This window comes from Aythya ferina (assembly GCF_964211825.1).
Source record: "Aythya ferina genome assembly, chromosome: 2".
Classification (NCBI taxonomy): domain Eukaryota; kingdom Metazoa; phylum Chordata; class Aves; order Anseriformes; family Anatidae; genus Aythya; species Aythya ferina.
In genome coordinates this window covers 115,047,000-115,073,584 of record NC_140297.1, presented here as the reverse complement: position 1 = coordinate 115,073,584, position 26,585 = coordinate 115,047,000, and the positions used below count along the sequence as shown (strand labels likewise).

General features: G+C 41.9%; 1 protein-coding gene across 4 annotated transcripts in view; it reads left to right on the top strand.

Annotated features, from left to right (window-relative positions):
* The window catches only part of MAPRE2 (microtubule associated protein RP/EB family member 2), a 98,191-nt gene that overhangs the window by 9,020 nt on the left and 62,586 nt on the right, over window positions 1-26,585 (top strand). For 2 of the 4 annotated variants that reach the window (XM_084508055.1, XM_084508054.1), the window contains exon 2: window positions 17,754-17,815. Coding sequence is in view for 2 of the 4 variants with exons in the window: in XM_084508050.1 (XP_084364176.1) it covers window positions 380-451; window positions 17,754-17,815 (134 nt within the window). In the remaining 2 variants the exon portion in view is untranslated. Of the gene's footprint in view, window positions 1-304; window positions 452-17,753; window positions 17,816-26,585 lie in introns of those variants that run through there. The other 2 variants (XM_084508050.1, XM_084508052.1) reach the window with 2 other exon arrangements.

Here is a 26,585-nt window from a genome sequence, read left to right as displayed (position 1 = left end):
GAAAGCAACCAAGCAAGATCACCCACTTAACATTTCTAGACTAAGTTGCAGGAAATGCAAATATTAGGGACAAAGTTAATTGTATTTATCTACATTTTCCCATTAGCTTATAAAGCTATCAACTACGTATCTACTTTATTTTTCCTTGCTAGTAAACAGAGCACATGAGAAGTTGACAACATGATCATCTTGCTTCAGAAACCTTTATTACAGGCTGAGTTTCTGGGTGGGATGAAGGGTGGAGCTAGTCATTTAGCTACACCCATGGTGAGGTTTATAAAAGGAAGTTTTTTAGGGGAGCTCTCTTCTGCCAGTCTCTGACAACTGTCAGTTTTACTTAGCAGGGTTTTATTTTAAAAAATAAAATAAATTTGTTACAATGTCAAGGCCTCATAAAGATTCCCATAATGCAAATGATCATCTAAGCACATCTTTGAAACAGCGAAGTAAGGTAAGTTGTGGAATCTGCTTTGCTACCTGAGTTCTTTTCTTATATGTAATACTTCTTGTGGCAGAGACCTGAGCACTACTGTAATTTCAAAGGTCTGTATTTTCTTTGCCATGTATAGTTAAGGTATTTTTCTCTATAGTTTTTTATTACTGTAATGCTAAGTCAAGTGTGTTTGTGTGTTGGGGACAACAACCTTAAAAAAGATGCTGAAGTTCATTAGAATTTGAGGAGATTACTATTTGCTATAGGGTGATCAGATGTTGAAGGCTGATGGCTTTGGGGACTAATTTGTACCACCTGTCTACAATGCTGAGGTTATTGTGGTTTTTGTTATTGTGCTGCTGTTTGTTAGCCACCCCAATATTAATTTCTCAAGCATACAAATAAAAGATATGCTATGCTTAATTGCATAATTGCTGTGGCTTAGTCATAACTCTTTGATACACCCAGGAATCTTGTCATAATTTCTGGCTTATAGTGTATCACAGTTTCCTTTTATGCACCTGCACATAAATGCTTGTAAACTATTCTGTTCAGCAGAGGTCTTTTGAGTTGCTATCAATGCCCCTAAATGAGATTAGGTGCTACAAAGGCCTGCTTGCTATTGAAGACAGAGGTGTTCATGATGGTACAATACTTTTCTAGAAAGCTCTGTATCAGTTTACAAGATGTCTGAGTGAAAGCTTTCATAATCATCAACTGAAGTCAAATGTGTTGTACTAAGAAATGATCACAGCAATGTAGGGTGTGCAGCTGGGATGCATCAAGAATGCTGGTCAGCTTAAAAATATCAATCCCATAGTACCAGTTACCTAGCTATGGGCTTATCACTGGTGTGCTGATAGTGTTGTTGACAGGAACTGGCAAAAGGGGAATGAACCTTGAAAACAACATCTTGGATTTTGGAGCTCCTTTCAGGCCTCTGGGAAAATTAAAGTCTGGAATTCTCCAGAAACTTTAAAAGCAACAAGAGACAAGAATCTGAAAAATTAACTTTTCCTTCCAGTCACTTTACCTGTAGATTTTCTTTTGTTAACCTTCAGTTTAGAAGGAGTGAAGTCACTCTTTTAATCACTGCTCCCAAAACATGTGAGGTGTTTGCAGGTCAATGGTCTCCTAGTTTTTCTGCAAAATATTCTAGTTTTATTGCCAAGCACTACAAACATGACCAAAGTCATGGTTTCCACAAAACTGGTGGTGTTGATGAGTTTTTTCATTTTTCTTTTTTCTTCTAGCTGTAAGCAAAACTGTGAATTAATGCAGTTGGCAAGGAACTGACTGACAGCCCTTTGGGCAAAATGGTCTGATGGAAGTTGGAAAGGCTGTCGGAGCATTTTGACTTTGTGTGCTTAGTAGGCATGAGCAAATAAATGTGTCTTGAGTTGGAGGAGACACATTTTCCACCTTGATAATGCTGTGGTTTTGGTTTGGAGTTTTTACTGTCAATATTGAACTTGTAGGGCACTTCAGCAGTGTGGCCATTTCTGCTTTTTACCATGTGTTTTCACTGATATGCAAGAAATTCTGACTGTACTGGGTTGTGGTGGGAGGAGGCTCATTTGACAGTAGAGCAGTGTCCTGCAAGGACACTAGTCCTCTTAGATATATCCACTGCCATTCTTCCGGTATCTAGCCATGCTGTGGTTAGATTCTTTATGTATTTTTAAGTGCATTGCGTTCATTTTAAGTGTCTTTTAAACTGCTGTATACCAAACTGTTCAGAAGTATTTGCTGGCATTTTTTATTTTACTAATTCAGTAAATGGGAGGAAGAAAGAGGAAAGTACTTCTGATGTTGGCAGAAAGTCATAGATGCCCCTGCTCTTAGATACTTTTGGAAGGGTTTTCCAAAACAGGGGAAAAGTTTGAGCTTCTTCAAGTGTGCAGTATAGAATTACTTTAGGATATTGATACATTCCTTAACACATCTCTAAATTTTGCCACTCCTATAAGTAGGGATTAAAATGACTTATCATTTTGTGACTTGAAAAGGAAAGTTCATGGAATAAAGTACTTACCCAGAGCATTTGTGACACTAACCTGCTATTCAACATGAATGAGTGAAGGGACACTAGTTTTCCCATAGTAGATTTACCATATTTGATAAACTTAGATCATTTTTAATAGCCTGGTTTTGAGTAGCCAAAATACAAACTGAATCATAGAACATACCGAGTTGGAAGGGACCCATAAGGATCATCAGGTGCTGTCTTCCTCCCCTGATCTTAATTTTTGGAGCCACATTTGTATTAAATGCAGGAAGTCTACAAAGATGACTTCTTCATGGTGAGACAAGTAATTAAGAGGCAGATAGCCAGTAAAAAATTGCAAAGTAACTTATTTCTTTGAGGTGGTATATCAAGAATGGCACTGACAGCTGGATTATTCCAGACTGGTATTTTGTTAGTCCTCTCACACTTCAATAGTTTTGCTATCAGAAGATTCAAGCATTAAGCTTTAGCATATTTGGGTGGATACTAAAGCTAAGTTCTGCTCTGGGTTCTCCCTTCCTGGTCCATGTATGGCAACACAAGTGCCTTCAGAACTGAGCTGGAGAAGAGGCATGGGGTGGCTCATGGGTGTCAGCTGTGGTGGGTGCAGAGCTGGAGGGGCAGATGTGGGAAGGGGTTGGCCTGAGAGAGCCCAAGGAGAGGAAGGAGGCTCTGAAGAGGGTGGGGAGGCAGAGTGGATGGAGAGAGGCCATGTCCTGATGGCAGCTTCTGAGAATTTGCCCAGCCTTTAAACTTCGGTGGCCCTGAACAGTCTTCAATGGCTCTCCTTGTTTACCATCATCTCCTCTGCTACCACCAAAAAACTGAACTTTTGGACTCCTAGATAAGGATGGAAATGCATTTTACTGACATCCTTGGGTCAGCCAAAGTTGGCTTTCAATGTACTGTTGAGAAGAACTGAGCTGGTTGTGCTTAGCTGGGTGCCTTGTTACTGTATGAATTGTCAGACCTCTATGGATTCTCCTGATCAGCTGTGGTTTGTTTAGGCTTTAGGATCCTGAAATCAAAGGGGTTTTACCAATCTTAGAATCATTACAGTTTCTTTCACATGGCTAGATTTCATAGAATCATTAAGGTTGGAAAAGACCTCAAAGATTGTCTGGTCCAACCATCACCCTAACCCTAATGTCACCCACTAAACCATGTCCCTAAGCACCAGGTCCAACCTTTTCTTGAACACCCCCAGGGATAGTGACTCTAGCTCCCTAGAAAACCCATTCCCAATGCCTGACTGCTCTTTCTGATAAGAAATGTCTCCTAATTTCCAACCTGAACCTCCCCTGGCACAACTTGAGGCCATTCCCTCTAGTCCTATAACTAGTTATCTGTGAGAAGACGCTGAACTTTAATAGCTTTTTTTTTTCAGGGCATTGTCAGAGGAAAATGTCATCTGGCCTCTACTGCCTTAGTTTAGTTCAAGTCAAAACAAGCTGCTAAATTCAAACAATATGCTGTCTCTTGTAGACTTGACTTATTGCAATTTTTGTCCATCTGACAATGGACAAGCTTGGGAAGTGGGCCCATGTGAACTTAATGAGGTTCAACAAGTCCAACTGCAAGGTGCTGCATCTAGGCTGGAGCAATCCCAGACATGAGCACAGGCTGGGAGAAGAACTCACTGAGAGCAGCCCTGCAGAGAGGGACTTGGGGGTTCAGGTGGATGAAAAGCTCAACACGAGCCAGCAGTGTGTGCCTGCAGCCCAGAAGGCCAACTGCATGCTGGGCTGCATCAACAGAGGAGTGGCCAGCAGGGTGAGGGAGGTGATTGTGCCCCTCTGCTCTGCCCTTGTGAAGCCTGGAGTGCTGCATCCAGGTCTGGGGCCCCCAGCACAAGAAGGATGTGGGGCTGTTAGAGTGTGGAGGAGGGCCATGAAAATGTTCAGAGGGTGGAGCACCTCTCCTATGGAGAAAGGCTGAGAGAACTGGGGCTGTTCAGCATGAAGAAAAGGCTCCAGGGTGACCTGGTTGCAACCTTTCAGTACTTGAAGGGGACTTACAAAAAGACAGGGAGCAACTCTTCGCTCAGTCAGATAATAACAGGACAAGGAGGACTGGCTTTAAACTAAAAGAGGGGAGATTTAGATTAAAGGTTAGGAGGAAATCCTTCACTCAGAGGGCGGTGAGGCACTGGCACAGGTCGCCCAGAGCGGTTGTGGATGCCCCATCCCTGGAGGTGTTCAAGGCCAGGTTAGATGAGGCCCTGGGCAACCTGGTCTAGTGGGTGGCATCCCTGCCTATGGCAGGGGGGTTGGAACTGGGCTGTCTTTGAGGTCTCTTCCAACCCAGGCCATTCTGTGGTTCTATGACGATCATGCAAATGAGCAACACTTCCCATCATGAGGCAGGAGCCTGAAGTTCAGCTCCTCTGTGCCTTGTGAGAGCTGAAAGGGGAGTTGCAGCAGATGCAGTGACAATGAAAGCTCTCTTTAAATGGCTGAGATCTAAAGAGAGATTTTGTTTATGGCTGCAGATAAAATAAACTGAGAAAGAAATGTAACTGTCAGTCTCCCAGTCAGATGTCACTTGACCTGAAATAACTTGTGTGAAGTGTGTAAGATGCTTGAAGGCCACATCAGGTAAAGGATGTGATTAGCATTATATCTGACTTCAGGATGATGTATTGTCTGCTGCAGCAATAATCCTTCACTGGGTGCAGGGACTACAGGCAACACATGATCATGTTAGAAAAACAGATAGAGAAACACTACGATGGGCCTGTCAAATGACAGGGAACTTATTATGCAGCTGTGGACCAACAAGAAACGTTTGTCTGACCGATGGCAGTGATATCTTTTGTCTTCCTTTGAAAGGATCGCGTAGCTACTGGTACAGTTTCTGTCCATTAAAACAATGTGGCACAGAGGAGTTGGTGCTGCTTTGTTCACTGTGTATTACTGTGAAAATTTTGTGTTTTTCAATATCGTCTTCCTCTCTTTGAGTGAAGAACTTATTTGAGGTTTTATTGAATGTTTGATGCACAGTAAGAGAAAATATATAGGTTATGCTGCAGCCTGAATACCACTATTTAAGCTTTCTAAGGCAGTGGTATAGGGGCTGTTATTTCCTACATATGTCCCACTGTGCACTATGGTGTTTATCTGTTTTTTTGTTGGTGGTGCTTTATTTTTTTTTTGTATGACCTGTTTACTTTTGACTTCTATGACTTGAAACTGCAGGAAGAGGCTTGCTGAGAGCAATGTCTGAGGTAAAACAGAATGGTGTATTTCCTTTCCCTGTCTCGCAGCCCCAGGCATACAGGCTGGTCCTGGAGGGTGCTGGCAAGCCTGCTCTTGAGAGCTGGGAGCCTGCATGCTCACAAAGTGCTGCAGCAGGGCCTGGGCTTTAAGGGGGAACCACACCACTCTTTTGTGATTTGAGCATAAGTGATGTATTAGAGGCTTTCAGTCTGCAAAGCTGATTTTATTAGAACGTAAAAATACATAATAAAAGGAAAAGTACATTTTCAATAGGAGAGAGATCTGGCAGGTGAGATTAAGCTCTTTAATAATGTATACCTTCCACATCTGATATGTCCCATGCAGTAGGGTCCTTCCCCCCCTATCTTTTCTAGTTTTCTATTTTTTTGTGTGTGTGGTTTCTGAAGAAATCTGCACCACCCCAGGGGCCTGAAGGAAAGCTCCTTTCCACTTCCTGCTGGGCTGACCAGCAGGACTGATTTGGTTCCCTGGTGCGAGCCCAAATCCTCTCCCTGGTATCTATGTATCACACTGACCATACAGGGTTTCACTCCCAGCTCTCCCACCGTGCACACACTCAGCTTTTTCCAGGGGGGCACACGTCCCCACACGTGCACACCTTCCTCTTTCCTTCCTCCTACCTTGCTCCTCTGGGGCGTGCACTGCAAAAGAATGGGGCTTTATTCCAAATTAATAATCTGCTGTAGAAAAAGCAGCAAATGTTTCTGCAAATGAGTTTATTGGCTTCTTAATGGCAGAAAATTATGTTGGCTTGCATGTCCTGTTTTCCAGTGTGGAACAGTAGGAAAAGGAGCACAGCACCTCAACAAGAGGAGGTTATAAGTATCTGCACTAAGGAAAGCAACAGTATTTCCAGGAATAAAAATAGTTGGCTTCCAAATATAACAAGTCATTCCAATAAAGCTGAGACTACTTCAGTTGTATTATTCCTTGCATACCTTGTACAACAAAATACATCGTCTTGGTCATTTTTGTATTCTGGAAATTTAACTTCAACATCAATTTGTCATCAAAAAAAAGAGTGGGAAAGCTGAACCCTGGAAGTGTTCTTTAGGATAAAGCAGTTTGGCAAAACTGACACATTGCACTGGGGGAGAGCAGAGTAACACTGAAGTAAAATGATGTGCTCGTGCTCTAGACAGGCAAAAGGCATTTAGTTTGTTTGATAAGTTGCCAAACATTGTCATTTGAGAGTGTTGTAAAGACTTCCAGCTGTCTGTATGGGAACAAAATATCTGGGTGAATTAGAATTTGTCCCAGTGAACGTTTCACCAGAAGTGACCTTGCCTGATCTGGTTAATTCAAGTACAACTTGCAACCTCCTGACGATGTTTTTGACCAAGATGGCACTTCTCCAAGTATCCTGTCTGACAGTGGGTTGAAGGGCTGTACTTGCAGGAGCATGGCAGGATGCAGGGATTCTGCCCAGCTGTGTTAGGGCTCTGGAGAGCTGGGGTGCGCTCTGACCAGGGCAGCTGGGTGGGCCGTGTGGGTGAATGGGTCTTGTGGGAAAGCGTAGGCTGAATCTCATGCTTTTGCTACATGAGTGAACAAGTAAGCTGGCTACCAAAATGGGAGGAAAATGGACTTATACCACAAGCATACCTTAAGTGTTCATTGGATAGCTATGGGGAGACCTGTTTTCAGATGATGTTCGATGCTTCTAGCTGTGGGTGCTATCTAGCTCCATGACTTGTTCCCTTGATTGGTCTTGGGCACGTCTGGTGTGTCCATAGCTGACTAACCTTGCTGAGAAGAGAAGGGCTCTGTTAAATTAATACATATTTGGGAAACAAGAATCTCACTTGCAATTTGGGGCTCTAAATAAAACTGCATGTTTGCCTTTCACGTGTATTTTATACCTAGCTACTTTGTTAAAGTAGCTGTGCATAAATCCATCAGCCAGTTGCCTTCTTGGGAGCCCTGGATGCAAAGAGCATGAGCCAGCTCATGCAAGACAGGAGGTGTGCTAAGCACTCTTTCAGACTCAGATGAAGGATCCTCTGGTCACTCCAAAAAAAAAAAAAAAAAAAAAAACTCTAGGAGGCTGCCACCTTAAGGCATTAAGAGTAGAAAGTGACACAGCCTGAGGAAATCTTATCTAGCAACATTGACAGGTGTTGTGTTGTCTAGGACAGACTGCATGTGCCTGAGAAGAAACAGTAAGCGTAATTATTCGGCACAGCATTTGCTGTACTGGCAGGTCTACAAAAGAGGGAAAGTGCTGTTTATGTTGAGAGAGAGAGAGATGGATTTCCCAATAAGATTGGGTCAGACAAATGCTTAGTCTTTATCATAAAGTTCTCCATACAACAGGAATGATGAGAAACAACTGCCAGCGTTCTGCTTCTCCATTCAAGCTAAAAGGCTTTGCCTTCTAGATTAAAAAAAGACCAGTGTAGAAGTTCAGTCAACTGTAAGGGAAGTAAGGGGCATGTTAAATGGTGAATTGGTCCAAAGTATCCATTTCTCCAGTTAAGTGGTGACTTTCTTTGCTTAGTTTGGACAGCAAACAGGAAACATAATAAGCATTTGGGAAAGGCAGTGCGAGAAGTATCCACACTTAAACTGTATATACTACTGAAATGAGTTTAGTGCTCCTCCAGATCAGTACTTGCAGGCAGTGTGCTGAAAGAAAAAAGTTTCCAGAGCAAAATATTGTGGAAGTTCAAATTCAGTCTGATATGGTAGAATAACTTGGAAATCTCCCAGTCTGCTTTTTTTTTCTGATGAGCAGAAGTGATGCACATCTTCAAGTTAGTGAATCATTTCACTGTGTTCTGTGGCTCTTGTCCACAAAACAAATACAGAAAAATAATCATTCCTTTGACTTTTGTACTGCAGTCTCTTAGGGGAAAAAATAGTGCAGCTCACATGCAGCCTAGAAACCTCTGATTTGGTAAATTCCAGATATAAGCTGTCCTTTCAGGACAAAGTAATGTTAACTGGAGAGGTTGAAGTCTGAGGCCTTTGCCCAGCCTTTTGAACCCCCTCCCATATGACTTGCTTTAGTTATGTAATAACATAAACTAAATGAGATAACAAGCTGTGACCCTTATCTCACAGACTGGAATGTTTTCCTTCAACTTGAAGCTCACAAGCTGTGATCAGGTGGCTATGTTATTGTAACTGAAGGAGTAGAAGGTATTCGTGCAGCTTTCAGATACAACCCTACTTTGATGAACCTCTCAATGACACTCTTCATTTCCTTTAATAGAGAGATCTTTCTAGTTTCCAGCTCTACAAATGGTCAAAATCCAAAAATACTAGCTTGTTCTGTGCTTCTTGTGTCAAATATTTAGGTCTTGGAATTTCAGCTATACTAATTACTTGTATGGGGTCACTATCACAGTGCAAGTGTCCTCAAACTTCCATGCATTGTAGCTTTCCCAGTTTGCAGACAGGAAGCAAGGTTGCCCTCATTTGCTGATGGGATCAAAAGCCTACACTTGTAAAAGGTCTTACTGAGAGCACAGGCATCTGTACTTGTCACTGAAGTTCTGCTTCTTAGGGTGACCAGAGCTGCTGCCACCTGGGTGGACTGAGCAGTTCAGCGCATGTTGTTTTGAAACATCAGTTAGGTACCAAAGGGTTTTTCTGCCTGCTTCCCCAAGGGATCCAGTCCTGTCAGCATGCTCAGATCATGTTACCTGTGCTACACACAGCAGTTGATGACTCCTTTGATTTAAAATGTGTGGTAGAGTGTGAAGTGACAGTATGCCATTCTTCTACCTTGCAGATGAGGATGGCTGGAACAGACAGACACTGGTGAGGATCTCCCCATGAATAGCTTGGATAAGGCTTAAAACACACACTACCAAAGGGTTTCATGGCCACCTGGCTGTGATTAAGTCACTGGGACAACCTGATCTCTTTTCTTTACAGATTAAAAAATGTAAAAGGTGAACACAGTCCTTTGAGCAGAGATAGGCACTCAGGGACACTAGTACTGTTGGGGATATATGGAAAAGTAGCTCTCACATACTACCTGGCAAAACTGGCTAGTTGGTATTTACTAGGTGAAAATGAGAGAGTGAGAACACTCCCATTCCTTTTGGCTTTTGGTTTGTCTCTGAGTATTTGTGGTAAACTGTAGTACAAATGTGGTGATGTTACCTCATTCAGTGTACCTTCATCTGTCATGTGAGTACATTATCTAACCAGAGGTTCATGAGGACATTTCCACAAACTGGCCTTACAGCCTTCACAGGTTTGTACATCCCCAATGGACTGCAAGTACTGCTTTCTGCTCAAGTGAGAAAGAAGTCCCAGAACTCTTTAACTTCTTCAAGGGCTATAAAGAGCAAAGATTTATGTGTAGATTTTTCTTAGATATATTATGCATTACATATTAATAATACACTTATGTATTGCATATTTAGATTTTGAAGAGGTGAAATTAAAATCAAGATACAAGATTTTGTCTTGTTTTCATCAGCTCCACGGATACTGGAATCTGTTTTTACATCCTTCATCTTTGAGTTGGTCCTTTTTATTATTATTTTTTAGGAACTTGAGGCAGAGAAAGACATACTGGATTTATTTATTTTTTAAAAAAGTACCCCAGCTAGGGCAGGCAACAAACAGCCTGCAGTTATGACATTTTCACACAGACTGGATGATACATGTTTAAAAAAGCTTCTGGAGGTTGCCTGGTCCAGCCCTTGTTGGACCTAATCCTAATAGGTTTGGTTGTTCAGGGACTTGTTGAGCTCTGTCTCAAAGAGCACAATTCACAGATTCACTGGACCACTGTCATGATAATGCCTGGTCCCTGGAGGTGTTCAAGGCCAGGTTGGATGGCGCCCTGGGTAACCTGGTCTAGTGGGTGGTGTCCCTGCCTGTGGCAGGGGGTTGGAAACTAGGTAATCTTAAAGGTCTCTTCCAACCCAAGCTGTTCTATGATTTTGTGATTAAAAACAATTCTCCTAACATGTAATCAGGACTTGCCCTGCTGAAACTTGCCTGTGGCCTCTTGCGCTGCCAATGTGTTCCTTTTGAGAGGGGCCTGGCCCTATCTTTTCTGTTCCCTCCCCTTAGGTGGCTGTGGGCTGCAATGGGACATTGCCCCACACCCTGAGCCTTCTCTTCATCAGGCTGGACAACCCCAGATCCCCCAGCCTCTCCTGCCTCACATGTTCCAGCCCCTTAAACAACTGGGTATGCTGGGCTGGGCTCCAGTATGTCTGTGCCTATCTGGTGTGGTTTGTGGCTCCCCAGGACACCAGTAGGCCACTTTCACAAGTGCTGATTACAGGGGAACAATCACCGGATCTGCAAACACAGACCCAAGTGGGGTTGGCCTTCTTTACTGTGAAGGGCATACTGTTGAGTCTCTTTCAACTTGCTGTCCTCCAAGACCCCCAGTTTTGTTCTGTTTTTCCTCTGAAGTGGCTTTCCAGCTGGCTGGTACCCAGCCTGTGCTGTCCATCAGGACTGCTTCCCTCCCAGGGCCAGGTGTTTTCCAGGCTACATTTGGTTCTTTCCTGAGCTGAAATAGGCACAGGTAGTGAATGCTCTGCAGTCTTGGAGACTTGAAAGACACTGAATTCCTCACCTTAACAGAGGTCACTGGGCTGTCAGCTGGATATATCAAGCAGCAGGGTGGTGCTTTGGAGCAGAGGATTGGTAGGAGCCTTTATCCCTCTCTATGCAGACACCTAGCTGGTTTGTGCTGAATAACCTCTGATATGCTTATTTTTCTTCACTCATTGTAGAAAGATCTGAAAAATGAATGTCACGATACAGAGGGATTCAGCCCATCTAATCTTAGGTACCGAATTCAGCCCATAATCCTAACTGAACTACATGCATTTTTCTCAGGCATGTCTACAAGTGTCAGCATTACATTGAGGGGTAACACCTAAATGTAAATGGTTTAAATGCCTTTTAAAGCTCTTAAATAATCTTTTTCTAAATATTTTGCTGGTCCTGAAGATGGTATGTTTTAGAAGCCTCACAAAGTTCTGCAAGTCCCTCAGTTTGTTGTGGGTGCCTGTACACCATGAAAGTCATCAGACACTTCCTACCATGCTTGTTCAGCATGCTGGTTTTCAAAGAATGCCAGCCTGGGTATTTCAGCATACTATGCTATCAGGGCTCATGTTAACCCTCAGTTTTTGCTGTCCTAAGAACTTCAGAAAATGTGTTTTGGATCAGAACACAGATTCTCTATTTTATTTATTACCTTTGAATGTATTAATGCTTTTTTCCTTGGACCTTCTTTTTAATTATAAGGTTGACTAGCCTATAAAATTTCAGCCACAAAATGCAGCCTGAAGCTGAACATAGGAAGTGATAAATGTACTGGAAACTTAATATCCTGGATCTAAGCTGCAAGATGCTGCAAGCTGCCCTCAATGTCTCATTTCTTCCAGACTGAACAGGGAAAAGCTCTCTGTACCCACTAGTTTCCAGGCCATACCTGAGGAGGAGTTCATACTGCAGATATTTTAAAGCTTAATATTGGAGTCCATTCAGTGGAGTTGTTCCCTGTATCCCTTTCAGTACCAGTTAGCATGTTCCTGCCCTCCCAGTTGTGCTGACCTACTGTTGGTGGGGCCCTGCTGCGTACTGAAATAAAAGATTGCCTCAGTTTGTTGGTTGTTTTTTTTTTTTTTTTTTTTTTTTTACTTTAATCTGCAGAAAGGTAACTATGAAATGGGATCCCTTTCTTGGTCTGTTTCATAGAGTTGTGATTCATGTAAGCTGTGACTGGATTCAGAGCTGTTCTAGCAGAACTGCAGAACAGCCCAGAGATACGAGGAGAGAACACCTAGGGCTGAAATACCTTAGGCCAATACTATTGCCAAATTCTTTGTAACCTGAAACCTTAGTCAGTGCTGGCTTTTCTTGCCTCACTGCAAAACATATGCATCACCACAGCATAACTTTGTGTATGAAGAGGGAAGTATTCAAAAGAAATGTTAAGTTATTCTGGTGTATGAAATAATGCAGAACTGATTGATTCTAGTCATTCTTAGACCAAGTACACTGTACAACATTGTGTAATGTCTACCAAAATAACAAATCCAAATGCATAATGAGTTAATAGATGCAGAAATGTGTCAATAGTAAACTGCAGTCAACTGTAAATCAGACAGGTGCCTACTAAAACTGGTGACTGTGTTGGATGTGGAAGCCAACAGATGTAGACACTGACGATGCAAGAAAAACAGACTTTTAATTAGTGTGGTGGAAGTTGGAATGCAGACATCAGTGACTCTGAACCAAAGTTTAAACAGAAGAGTGTCTCAAGTAATTGAACTAAGATTGTTTTCTCAAAGTGCAAAGAGGAAAAACCTTATTTTTTTGGTTGAAATGGAGCTAAGTATGACACTGCAGCCTGCTGCTACATACAGAGAATGATAGATACACATCCTCATCAGTTCTTCCTGTTAAGTCTGCCACCTACTGCTTGATGCACTTGTTTGGCATTGCTTGTTACGCCCCAAAAAAATAGTTTGCTGAAAGTGTCAGGCTAACTTTAGCTGATATCACATGAGGTGAGCTCAGTTACATCCTTTTTTAGTTGGAATATAATTGCTGCATCTCCAGGTGACTGGGCAGGAAGGCGGGGAAGGTGTTCATCGATGGGAGGAGGGCAGGTAGGCCCTGCAGAGTGGTGGGTGTCATGCTGTAGCTGGCTGCAGCTTTGAGCCAGCCCTGTCTCTGAGGCACTTGCATCTTGGAAACTGCAGTTTCCGGGATGAAGGGGAGAAGAAAACAGAAATGAGAGAAGCTGGTTAACTGCCCTGTGGGGAGCAAATTTAGTGGCTTACCAAGCAGGATGGAAAAAGTCTTCTGGAGAAATGATGCATGTTCCTTGCTACTAAGTTGTTAAGCAGGATGTGCTCAGGTTTACTTTGTATGTTAACGAGCAAAAGAGATTGGTTGCTTTGTAAATGAGAGGGAGGGAACAGAGTTCTATAAGAAGATTCCAGACCTTTTTCGTGCCAATATGCGACTTGAAATCAGAGCACTGGCAGAGAAGCAGAACCGCTGGAACAAAGCCCTGTTTGAAATGGCAAGGGCAAAAGAGGTGGGAGGCTGTGTCGGGCGCTCGGTAGCGGCATCTCGCGTCTTCCATGACTGCCTTCCTTGTGAAGCGCTCCGAGTCAAAGCAGGGCATTTCTCATGGGTTTGGGTTGTGAATGGCATTAAACTCGGCTCTGTTGCTGTATTTGTTTTGAATCTGTGTCTGTGCCTTCCATATACGAACTGGGTTGTACAGTCCTGAATGGGGAACCTATGGGTAAGTTCAGGACTTACCCAGGAAGAGTGAGACAATGTAAGGTTGGGCTGTTAGCTAGCAGTAAGTTGAGACATCTGCCCAGCTGTTAGGTGTGCGGGTCTTCTCTTGCTTTGCTGTCTTTTGATTGTTTTGTGGATTTTTTTGGTGATTTGTGCACAAGTCAAAAAAAAAAAAACACACAGCAATTCTTTCCTTCAACACTGAAAGCATCAAAATTAATCTTTCAGTTCAACTTTTGAAGGGGAAAATATATGTAAACAGTGTTATACGCTGTTTCCTGGTTTACAGTCTGAGTTTGTCAATTTCTGTAATTTGTCAAGCTATTTTCTGCTCAGTGAATGCCTGGACTGCAGCCACAATGGGTTTGCTTGAATTCTTTCAGTTGCTAAAAATAAGTTGGTTTTGAAGTTGTTCTATAAATGCCGAGGATATCTGAGGCAATAATAGGTGACTGTCAGCCTATATTGCAAGTTATTTTCATGTAACATCATTTTCCCAGCCCTCAGCAGGGGGAGGAAAAAAAAAAAATCTGTGCAGGTTGGTAGAAAGCATCCAGTCCACTGAGACAGAAGGCTCTACCACCAAAAGGGAAATACAGCTCCCTGACACAAAGTTTTGAACATATATAGTCAAATGTCATAGAAGGCACTTTTCTTAAATCACCTCAAACATTCTGTCCTAACTCTTCCTCACCGGTCCTTTCAACTAACAGCTATGGCTGCTACTTGTAGTACGAGTCTGTGGTGTGCATCTAGAAGCTGTTGTACGTTGTTTTCTGCAGCTTACCTTTGCTTCACTGGCTTATTTTTTGGCTTAGCAGCTTGGCTTTTAGTCTTCTTTCTCAAATCCTTCTTGCTCATTCATTGTTGGGTTGGTTGGTTTTGTGTTTTGATCAGTACTCATTGAGAACTAAATGTTTTATAGAGTTTCAAAAGATTTTGTCGTAGAAGCACCTTCAGTTTGTATGAACAGGTTCAATATGTGACTAAGATTGTGGATGTAGAAATATCTACCAGAACATAAGTTCACAGAGAGGAACAGATGCACTGAAAGTGAGTACATGAAAGCCTCCTGAGAGCAGAGGAGCCCTGGGGAGCAGTGATCCTGTTGAATCCACTGAATGTCCTGAGATCCGATCACTTTCAACAGCAAGAGTCTGCTGAATCTGTCCAAGGCCCCTATCATCAATAGCATGTTGTGGAACTCAACTGCATCTGAAAAAGAGGCAAACATGGGCTACAGGGCTACACATACACCTGGCAAAATGAGGGACTCCATGAGGGACTTTCTGAACATCTACCTGGAAGCAAGTGGCCTGACAGTTTGACACCTTCGTCTGGGTTTGTCCTCATGACTTTTTGAGATCCTTTAGATATTTATCTTCTCCCTTCTTACCTCTTGGCCTTTTTCCTATATTTACCAGTATGGAAGGAATACATTCTTTAGATGCCTTGGTAGGTGACTTCTTATGAAGAGATGGGAGCCTATTTTAAAATCAGCATGATCTATGAGTTTTGGGGAGTTTCAAGGGGCTGAGTCGTGTTAAGAGATTCATGTACACTGGTGATAAAATGTCAGTGTCTGCAGCTGTGAGCTATGTGTGGCCTCACATCTACTGGTGGTAAACCTGTGGCATCCTTCCTTCCCCCCTTGTTTTCATTGCATGCCTTTATCCCTCCACCCTTCCAAAGAGGACTCCGTCTCACCATCGTTACCTTCTGCACACCCAATAACTAGGACCTCTACTGCATTCCTGTGTCCACCTAAATTAAATTCCACCCTAATGAGCCAATGTTTCCTACCACTCCCTTGCCTGGATGCTGCTCTGGCATCTGAAGCCAGAAGTACAGGTCGAGGTGTTGGCATGGCTTGCAGAGCAGGTGGAGACCTAGGAGTGCTACCGCACTTGGCAGCAGATGAGTGACAATTACCTCTTCTGGCCATAGCTGTTGCACGACTCCTGTAGCTCAAGTAAGCAACTGCATGCAGGCAGAAGTCAGGAGACGTTGCTGAGTTGTACCTCTTTGGTTTAACCTCTGCATATACTCATCGGGCTTCAGGGGCCTCTACTATGAGGACTTTTTCCCCCCCTCTTTTTTTTTTTTTTTTACTACATTATTTATGAGAGAAGTTCAGCATGGTGTCATTACTCAAAACACTCAAACTGAGGTCTACTTGCTGAAGGCAATGAAATCGTTACCTGTCTTCAATAAATACCACTCTGCTCAGAAAATATAACATAGAAGATGTGCCATGAACATATTTTCCCTTGCGTTTCTAAGGGAATCACCATGTTTCTTCACTACTTTCACCTGTTAGAAGTTCTGGCCAACACCTCATGTGAGAGCACTTCTCCTAAATGTTGTCTTGGAGTGTCCTATCCCTGAAAGTTATTGGAGCTCTGCTGTTAGATCACAGCTTCAGTTCAGGGGGTCTAGTTGACTAAAAGCCAACATACCACATTGGATTTGCTGTTCCTATGCCAATAGGATGCCTGAGGTTTGTCAGCTGTGCTGGAATCACTTTCCACATTAAACAAATGGAGGAAAAAAGAGTATATTGAAAAGCAAAGCTTAAGAGTCTTGGAGAGATTCAAAGAAATGAAACAATAACATGTTTAATAGCTAATTCCCCTTCTGGTTTGGCTTAAAGGTAGCTTCAGCCTTCCAGTCTGCTAACAGGATTCCTAAGTCCTCTGCCAGGATGAGTCACAGCTCCTGGAGCTGGGATCCAGTTTTCTAGACAAGCTGTATTTAAAGGTCTGTTTACCTTTTCCAGGAGATAATGTATTAGAGAGAGACTTGCTTTGTGTTTTTCTCATCTCAGAATAGGATTTATGATGAATGTAAATTCACCTGCCGGGGCTTCTTGCACCCCTCAGTCCTGATTCAATCTAGGCACCACTGGGATCCCATTTGATGTAGTTTCATGCTGCTCTGCAGGGATGGATGCCTTTAGAACACCCCTCCCTGCTGGGCTGTCCCAACTAGTTGACCATGAATGCAAAACAAGCAATATTCGGGGCCTTGGTCTGAGTAAACCATTATTTACCTGCTAGGAAAAAGATTTCCTGCTGACTGAGGAGGTGAATTAAGAAACCTCGCCATGTAACCTTAGTATGTAATTCATAACAAATTGAAAACCACATATGGTTGCTCCTGCTTATGTTTCTGTAGCCTGTAATGTAGCACTTGCGAGAATGGATATGAGGACAAATCCAGCGATTGTAGGAAAATGTATATAGGAACACAGAGGAATGGTTCTTAAATGTGGCTGTTGCACATGGCAACATGATGGCTTCACTGCCAAGTAAGAAAATTCTAAGGATTGGCAATAGGTTTTAGGGTTGTATTAGCAAAATCCCAGGTTTTCCTGGGAATCAGTTTGTGTTTCTCAATAGTAGTTTTTTTTCTCTGAAAAATCTGTTCAGGCAAGTGCAGCAAGGCCCCAGTTGCATGACACAAGTCATAACTGATTGCCTGTGCTCTGAAGAAACATGTCAGATGAAGAAACAGCAATGTGCCCAGCAATTATGAATAAACTCTGAATGTAGCCCAGCACAAGGGACCTCATAGATCTGCTACTATATCAGAGGGACATCTGATTGTTGTGCAGATGTGTTAGACACTGAACTATTGTGAGCACAGCTGAATTAGGTTATTGTAATAAGGGACCTCTCCTCTTGCTTCATTTTTAGCATACAGCTACTGCATCACTGCCCAACCAATACGGGCAAAGACCATTCAGTGATTCTTTTTTTCCTCTTTTTTTCTTTCCAGTTTGCTTGTTGAACTAAGTGTTTTCATGTTTTCTTTCTAGTACCAAATTGCTGCAAGGAATAGTTCAAGCCAGCAACCAGGGAAAGTGTTTGGATGCTCAAAGTAAGTGTTGTGTCTTTTGTATGTGTTTGTTACAGTGGTTTCAACTGATAAAATCCACTCTAGAATTTTTGCTTGATGCCTTTAAGGCAATAGCTAAATAAGTTTTGATATCAATAGTAAGTGATATTCCTTTGCAATGTCTTTGACAATGTAATTAAAAGATTCAAGTCATTAAAAGTTATTCATTCATACAACAGAAATGATGAAAACTAAATTAGGTGCCACAAATATTTGGGAAATAGTTTCAACTAGTGTCAAAGAATTGCTGACAAAGCAATGAAAAAGGGAAAACTGTGGGTGAATTTAACTTCTCTTCCCTCTTTTCTGGAACCTCAAGGAAATTATACTCTCGTTTTCACTTTTTCTTTTTTAAGTGTTAGCACTTCTGTACACTATTAGTGCTGCTTTCATAATGATAAGTGGAAGAAGAGCAAAGTATGCTAAGTGCTGCTGCATGGGGTTGGTCATTTACATTAGATGCGATTTGTAAGGTGCTGTCCCTTTTATAATTCCTAAGTGAGATTTGATTGTATCCCATCCAATCTGGGTGTTAACCCCAACTGTCCAGCCTCCAACCTGGCATCTATGAAATCCTCGCAGTGAGTCACCTGTGAAGGGATCAACGAAACAAGGAGATGCAAGGCCCACAAGGTGGCAATGTTTAGAAAGCCTTCTGAGAGGATGCTCCTGGAACAGATCTATGCTCCCTCCAGTTGCTGTCACTTGCTCCCTTTTCTCTCGTTGCTGCTGCATCTGTGCTACTTACTACACAAGAAACCGTAACTGCTGCCAAAATGGAGCATAGGATGCCCTGGTAATAAAACTTACTGGAATAGATTGGCCATTGGCACTGTTCACCATGCTGTGGTGGGTGCTGTGCATGCCTTTTCCCTTGGCAGCATTAGTGATTTGCAGTACAGTGTGGGGAGGTTTATTCATAGCTAGTGCTGGAAATATGCATAGCACTGAAATGATCCTAGGGCTGTGTAATGAAGCACTTTAATGTTAAAATATGCCACCTTGTTTCTGCTAATGCTTGAAAAGCTGTTACGAGCATATAAATTCCAGCTTTGGACTTAGGATAGGTTTCAGTTTGTGGTGGTTCTTTTGTTCATGTTTTGTAGTTAAAAGTAAGAGCTTTGTGTCTGAGCTATTTTAAACACTTGTTTCACCGTGAAACTAGGGGTTTGCTCCAAGTTATTTAATGCCCTGAAGAAGCTTAAATGTTTGCAGAAGAATTTCTCCGGATACATGATAGATGAGAAATTATTCAGGGTAAGTTCTGTGGGAAATTAAAGAATTGCCTGTGTTAACTGACACAGATGCACTTAAGGAGGCTGGCATTGGAAAAGGGAGAGTTAAGACAGGAGCCTCAGTTCAGATTCATCAGGTTGCAAGAGAAGAGTTGTTTCCAGAGCAATTAGAAGATATTCAGTTCTCAAGTGCACCTGGAAATCCTCAGTAGAACAGTATATAGTCTGGAGCTGAATGAGGCTTGTATGCATCATGGATGGATCTTAGGATAAAGTACAGGACAAATCCAATACCAAGAGCTAGGAAAATGTATCATGGACACAACCCTTTTCATGAAGGTGTCACAGGTGAAAGTGCAGCGGGACAACGCCCTGTGCTCATCTCCATTGCTTCTATTCCTGCCCAGGGTAGGTGGCACTGCTTAAAGTACAGCTTCTTTACTTGGTTATGCTGCACTCTCACAAGTACTTTGAAACAACAGGAAATCTGAAGAAAACTGTGGACATTGAGATAGTAAATGGCCATCAAATAGACACTCATATGAGCAGACTACATCCTACCTGTCTAATAGGAACTTATTTGAAGCATGCAGATTTCCTGGAATCGGTAACCCTACCCTTGAAGTAACAGGCAGCTTCCCAGTGTATTCCCTGTGGGCTGCTACGTACTGCGTAGCCTTTCCTCTCCAAATCCCTTAGTCCTTATGGCCTATTATATGTCAAAATAAAGGTCTAGCTATCAGCTTTTTAATACCAGAGGTTCATTATATTGCTAAAAAGCTAACTGAGCTATTACAATTGCAAAAAGTAAATCCACGTAACATACTTGGGAAACCTTCTGATCATGTTTCAGTGCATTTGAGCCTGGCAAATGAGCATACTTATTCCTGGAGCTAAGTTATATGGAAATCAGCACAAAGAATGAATGCTGGAGTATCCAAGGATTTTACGGTTCTCACATTAGGATCTCTCATGTGCAAGATGTGAATAAGGGGGCTTTTGGCAGTTACTGTTCCTTGCTTGATGTATTAAGACTTAAAACACTTAAAATACTCTAATATTAGAAAACAATGCTGGCTTATGCTGGAACATTAGGTCAGGAATAAACTTGTGTTTTGAGATAGAAGAGAAAGAAAATTATATATATATATATATACACACACACATTATACTATGTATTTTTATAAATGCATCTATACACACAATGTATGCTTGTATGTTGAACTACTAATTCATGCCTTCTTTAGGGGAAACCTGAACAAAAAGGCCTGTATGACCTTTTCTCATTCCTTCCCTGAGCAGAACCAAATGTTCTCTGGTCATTCATGCAAAAGCTGCGTGGAGTTACTCAAACTGGGAAGAATAAAGAAGCATTTCCTCTCACTTCATTCTCCGTACCTCCCATCACTGGTGCAGGATAAAATGCTGCTTCTAGATAAGTGAGCTCTGTTTCTCACTTGGTGGGAACCCTGCTAGTTTCCCCAGATTGGTCCCCTTAATTCCTACCAAAGACAACCTGGCTTCCCTAAGGGTTGCTTTGAACCTTCAGCCAAAATAATTCAGTAGTATGAAATATTTGAACTTCTGGCTGAGCAGCCTGCTTTGAAAGCCCTTTTCATCCTTTAGAAACAACGTCAGGTCCCCCAAAATGTAGCGGAGGACATCTGTTCAGGAGTCAGTCCTGCATAGGACACAGCTGCTTTATGTCTGGTTTTGATCCAAGACGAGAAAAGTGGAGACCTAAATTCTGAACCTAACGGAGCAAAGTTAACTTCAATGGAATGTTTGTGTACGGCTTCCTATGCACCCGTCCTCATTCCCTTCTTAACTTAGGAATTGGTGAGCTTGAATAGCCATTTATGGTGTTGTCTGAAAATATTATGAACTTTGGGGTGATATTTATTTTTTCAGCATCCAGTACCAAAAATTATCCCACAGGAGCTCAGCAAAGCGGCTGATTCATCGGGAACATAACTTAGCTTTTCAAAAAGATAATGCGTGGTTTTGTTAATAGTTAATAATGAGATCCTTTCAAATGCAGAAGCTGTCAACAGCGCTGACATAAATCCACAGTTACAAAAGCACAGAGACTTGTGGCTGGAGTTTTCTATTTAATAAAAACTCATTTTCCACTGTAAGGAGGATAATACCCTGTTTACATGCTACTAGTACCTTTTGTGCTCAAAATGTTACAGAAGCTATTTTTAATTTATACACAATATGACTGTTCAGAGGTTACAAAATGTAGCTACTTCGTGCCATGGCTGTTGAAGCTATGACAATATACAATTTAAAGAAAAATATGAATAATACCCCTATTTCTTGGCTTTTTTTTGTTGTTGCTGACTTCTGTGTTTTGCCTATCAGTGACAGTTCATTCAGATTTACTGAAGACCATTGATTCAATCAATTATTTAAGTTTTTCTCTATAAGCAAACAATCCTTTTTTCCCAAGCACATTTTTTTAAAAATATGTTAAATATAAAGTATTCATAGTGCATATAAGATGCTGTAAAACACTTCATTTTTCAGAGCAGTTCACAGGTTTTTATAAATATAATCTTGCAAATGTGAGCAGAACCCACGTTGGCTCTGTGCAATCATGTTGCCTCTGCTGACAGACTGGATCAGTTAGGGTAACAGAGGATCTGCTTCCAGTGATCTTGGTGTCTTGCTAGTGTCTGTTTGCAAAACTGGCTGTAAGCATGATCAGGTGCTGAAAATCCAGGGGAAAGCAAATCACCTCTGGACAGGCTCCCAGAACAGCACCATGCCTGCTAAGAGCCCGAAGAAAGGGTTAATTTGGATATTCCACTTATCTTGAGGATGGTATTTGGTAGTGGGTTTTTTTTTTTTTTTTTGCTTTTGGTTTTTGGTTGGGTTGTTTTGTTTTCTGCTTCTTTGGTGGTGGGTTTTCCTTTTTTGTTTTTGATTTTTTTTTTTTTCAGGGGTCTTCATTTGTGTTGGTTTTTTTTTGTTGTTGTTTTCTTAATCCAAGTGTCAGCATTTTCCAATCTTTCTTTGCAGTCATCAGGGATGGAAACCTAGGCTTGCTGGCTGCTGTGACTCTTCCATCATTAAGTTGTTCCATGATCTGTGGCTTCCAGAAAATCACCCTATATGCGGAGTCACGTGAGCTGCTGACAGTGCACAGCATGCTCATGAGGTCAGGTGGATGCACACGTTTAATTTTGGAAGTTGTCCTTAAGTTAAAAATGTTGCTTATAATTATGGCTTCTTCAGTCTTCCTGGAGCCTTGGATAGCCACAGGTGTGGCACAGTGTGGGCAAGCCATTGTTGTGTGCTCCGCTGCTGTGTCACAAGGTGGCAAAATTAGAGGTTTTCAGGACCTAGCGATTTGTTGTCCTTGTTAAGTTTCCTCTTCTATTAACGCAGGACTTGCACGCAAGCCCAAACTTTGTGGTCATCCCTATCTTCTCGTGCCTTTTGTTTGTGCTCCAGTGTGGAGCAGGCACAGAAGAGAGGCGTGTGGAGGCAGGAGCTTACAAGAGGGCAAAGCCGATGCTGCTGGAGAAGCCTCAGCTGGAGATCTGCCACCAACGCACGCACAGTCACAGCCTCTGTTAAAAAAAATCTGCTCTGAGAGATTAGATAGGCTGGGTAAATATCGCTGTTCCCCTTCAGCGTGGAGAGTGCTGGTCTGATTTTTTTGTGAATCAATATTCATAGTAGAAGGAAACCGGTGGTGCCCCCAAAGTGAGGTTTATGAACTGGCTTCCATCAGGGCTTCATCCTCTTACAGGAGGTCTGGATTTGGCTCATCACTAATGACCTGAGCAGGCTGTGTGGGATAAACATGCTGTGAATAGTACTGGAGAAAATACTGTTACATTGCATCGTATGCTTTAAAAAGAATAATTGGCTCTCACCTTGTGTCTTTGTGGAAGAACGCTATTGACTGCATTCAAGTATTTTCAGACTTGATCTGATTTCATAACTGGGATCCTTTTTGTCTAATGTAAGAGGCTTCATGTAATCACTCTTAAATCTAAAGCTTATGTTTGACAAGTGGGTCACTGGTTAATGGAAGCAAGTAAATCCAGCTGTTTATCTTTTCTGTAAGATCATGCACTTTCTGTATGCTCTTGTGCGCTCAGAATGGAGATGTGTACATTTTTAATGGCACACCCTCTATTTTTGAGCAGGGACCTGAGCTTTATTTTGTATTTCATCTGCCCTCTACATTCAAATCAAATAAAATGTCTCAGCAGTACTTCAGCTGATATCAGATTTGATTCACAAATACATATCACTGGTTGTTGTATTGTTAATTTAATTGCTAGGTACCTTTTAAAAATCTTTAATTTGATGCTATAAAAGAAAATTCACTGAGGCACATAAGCTCACAAGCACTATTTCTGCCCCCCAAGCCCCAGTATTTGTGTGTGTTTCTGTGAACAGATGCACCTTCCAATACAGCTTTCCTCCAACTAGCTTTGGCTCTTAACCAGGCAAGGACATATTTTTTCTAATTCTGAATTTCAGAATTCCAGAAAGTGCTCGTAGTATGCTGGTAGCTAAATAAAGCACTTGCAGCGTTAGGCTAATAAAGGGCTCTAAGTATTCATGGAAACTTGCTCTGATATGCCAAGTTCCAAAAGTCCTCTTAGGAAATGTCTGTCAGTGAGATAAGTTTCCTGACACAGTTTTCAAACCTCTGGATATTCTTGTTTTGTTTTCATTCGGGGCACTAACATCAGTGTAACTTTGTGTTTAAAAGTATCTGTAAAAATATATATTTTTTTTCCCTCTTCATTTGAAGACTTTTTGATAAAGGCTGAGTAAACACGAAGGTGATAATGAACATTGACTGTTACGATTGGAAAAGGTTTGTTTTCCATCAATAAGTGAGGAAGCTACAACTTGTTTAAGCTTACACAATGGACTCATGTGAGGTAGTAGTGAAAATGTACTTGGAAGAAGAGCTTCTTGCTCCCAACAAAGCAGCACTCCTCGAGTTCTCTGTGGGCTAGTGACTGCAAATAAACCCTTGCAACCTGGTGTTTGAGAGGTGCCGCGGTGCCCCCAGGGTTTCCAGCTGTGAGGTGTGTTAACAGGACATGTGTCACCTGCAGTGTGCGAGCTCTGGAGGTGATGCAGCCATAAATACAGGTGTTGCTTCTTGTGGTGGCTGCGTGTGAATGTGCATGTACCTTAGCAGGCAAGTGGTGCAGCACATTCCTCTCTGGCTGTGGAGGAGAGGAGGCATAATTAGCTAATGACAATGTGTTAGCTGGACAATAGGCATGCTGGGGACTTTGTCTGGGGGAAGGAAACCAGTGTGACCCAGGTTCTCTGCAGGTGGTTGATGAAGGAAAGTGGAAATTACTGGAGCACTACAAAGGGTGATGCTTAACAAAGGAAGGGCAGAAAAGAATGGGGGAAGGAACAATGGGCAAACCCCAGATGTGGAAGAAATCTCAAGATGAAAGGAGGAGCCATGCATCTAGCTGTAGCAATGGAGAGAAGGGATGGGTTTGGTTAACTCCAGAGTTAGTTAGAAAACACAAACAGAGCTAAAAGGATACATGGATCCAAAAGCAAACCCTGAGAGGAGGGGTTGGGACCCAACACCTGGCGATGAGGGTGAGGCAGGGGAAGTTTGTGCAGATGAATGACAGCAATCTTGTTCTAACAGCAGGGCCTGTTTCTGTACTTGCAAAATGAGGAAAGCTGACAGCATTGTACAAAAGCTGGTTTTTGTCAATGTCCCAGATAAAAAGCAATTACCGAGAGGAGGGAAGGGCAGAATGCAAAAACAAACAACAAGAAAACACAGCCCCTTTTGTGTAATTTCTTGGCGTTCACTAATTTGATGGCACTTGATACACATTTGCTTTGTAAGAGAACAGTTTGTAGCATGTTGTAGGAGCACGAGGAAACTTCTTGTAGAGTATTTTTGCAGCAAGGCACTGAATTCTTGGGTTCTGCAGTTGCTGAATGTTCACATACTACTGAATGACTTGGCAGTACGATTTTGATTTTGAGTCAGGCGTGAATACGCTCTGTATTTCTTTCCCATTAGCTAGAGTATGTAATAATGTTTATGTTGGCTTTTTGCTGGGTGTGGGAGGACAGGCACCTAATTAACAATTTCCTGGGGCAAAGTAACCCCTCCAAATCTCGGTTTGTAATGGTCAGGCCCTTTCTGTTGGCTGGTTGAAGCATTTTTGCTTCAGGAATAGGTATCCAAAAACTTAATCGACCATCTGCTGGAGTTATTGCTTTCTTGTGCTAGCCTTCTCTTTTCCTCTTTAGCAGTGGTGAGTGTCTTGGACAGCTTGATGATTGTTGGCAAGGGTAATGTTCCTTGCAATGGGCTATAATCCCTGTGCAAGCTTCACATGTTCGGTACCTGTAATGCCGATGCTGGAAAAGGCAATGCTGTAAGCACGATAGGTCTTGGCCAATAATCATTGCAAAGTATTTAAACTTCTCCTTATGTTACATACAGGTACCAAATAGTCATGTGGGGCATTAAATGACTTGGATAACATGCACAAATCAAATAGCTGTCAGCTTCAGAATGCTCTGTTGTACAACATGAACAGAGAATCACCAATCCCAAGAGTTGTTATTAACTATTCTTGAATTCCTGATATATAATATCAAAGCCAAGTCAAGTTTTCAGTGGAGTAATATAGCAAGAAGCATTAAAAATCATCACCTACTAATAAGGTATCACTGTGGTGTGGGATTACAGCCATATCAGGCTTTCACTTTAGAAACCTGCACTGTTGGCAGGTGATGTTGCGAAGCATTTGCCCTCCCCTATGTCCCAGTATTACTTTTTTGAAATATATCGTTAGACTGAAGTGCCATCAAAGCACATTGCTGTTGTTTTCAGTGTAGAATGTAAGAAGGAACATCAGAGAGGTAGATAATACATTCTTTTATGTCATTTTTAATTTCATCCTTCATTTTTCTAACCTCTCTAGCTCCAAGAAAGCCAGAGCTTCCTCAACAGTTGAAAATATGTAAAGAAATGCTAGGTTTCTCTCCTTCTGTCTCATATATCAAAAATCTCCTGCTCTTTAATCATTTATAATTTGATTCATTGGTTTTGTTTAGGATACGAATGTCTGAAGCCCTGGCCATATGATTTATTAATAAGCATGGAAACTTAAAAAAATCCCTCTCTACCAGAACACTAATCTCATGTTCGTTTAATTAAGGGTTTGTCATTCTCTGAAAAAGTTTAGGAATCCAGATTACCTGAACAGTTTGAATGTTCTTGGTTTAGATCTCCATGCTTAATAGTCTTAACATCTGAACTCTGTCAAAACAAGCTGAGAAAACTAGTTAACAGCTCCCTGTAAACGAGACTGGCTACTGTAAACCTAGAACAGCTCCAGCCAAATACTTCCATGTAAATGTGCATGCATGAGATGTGAGTCAGCCTCCTCTCTCGATTGCTTTCAATCAGTATTAAAGGCAAAGTGAGACAGAGGAGTTGTTACTTCCAGCATTTATTGATCACAGCTGTTTATAGGTTT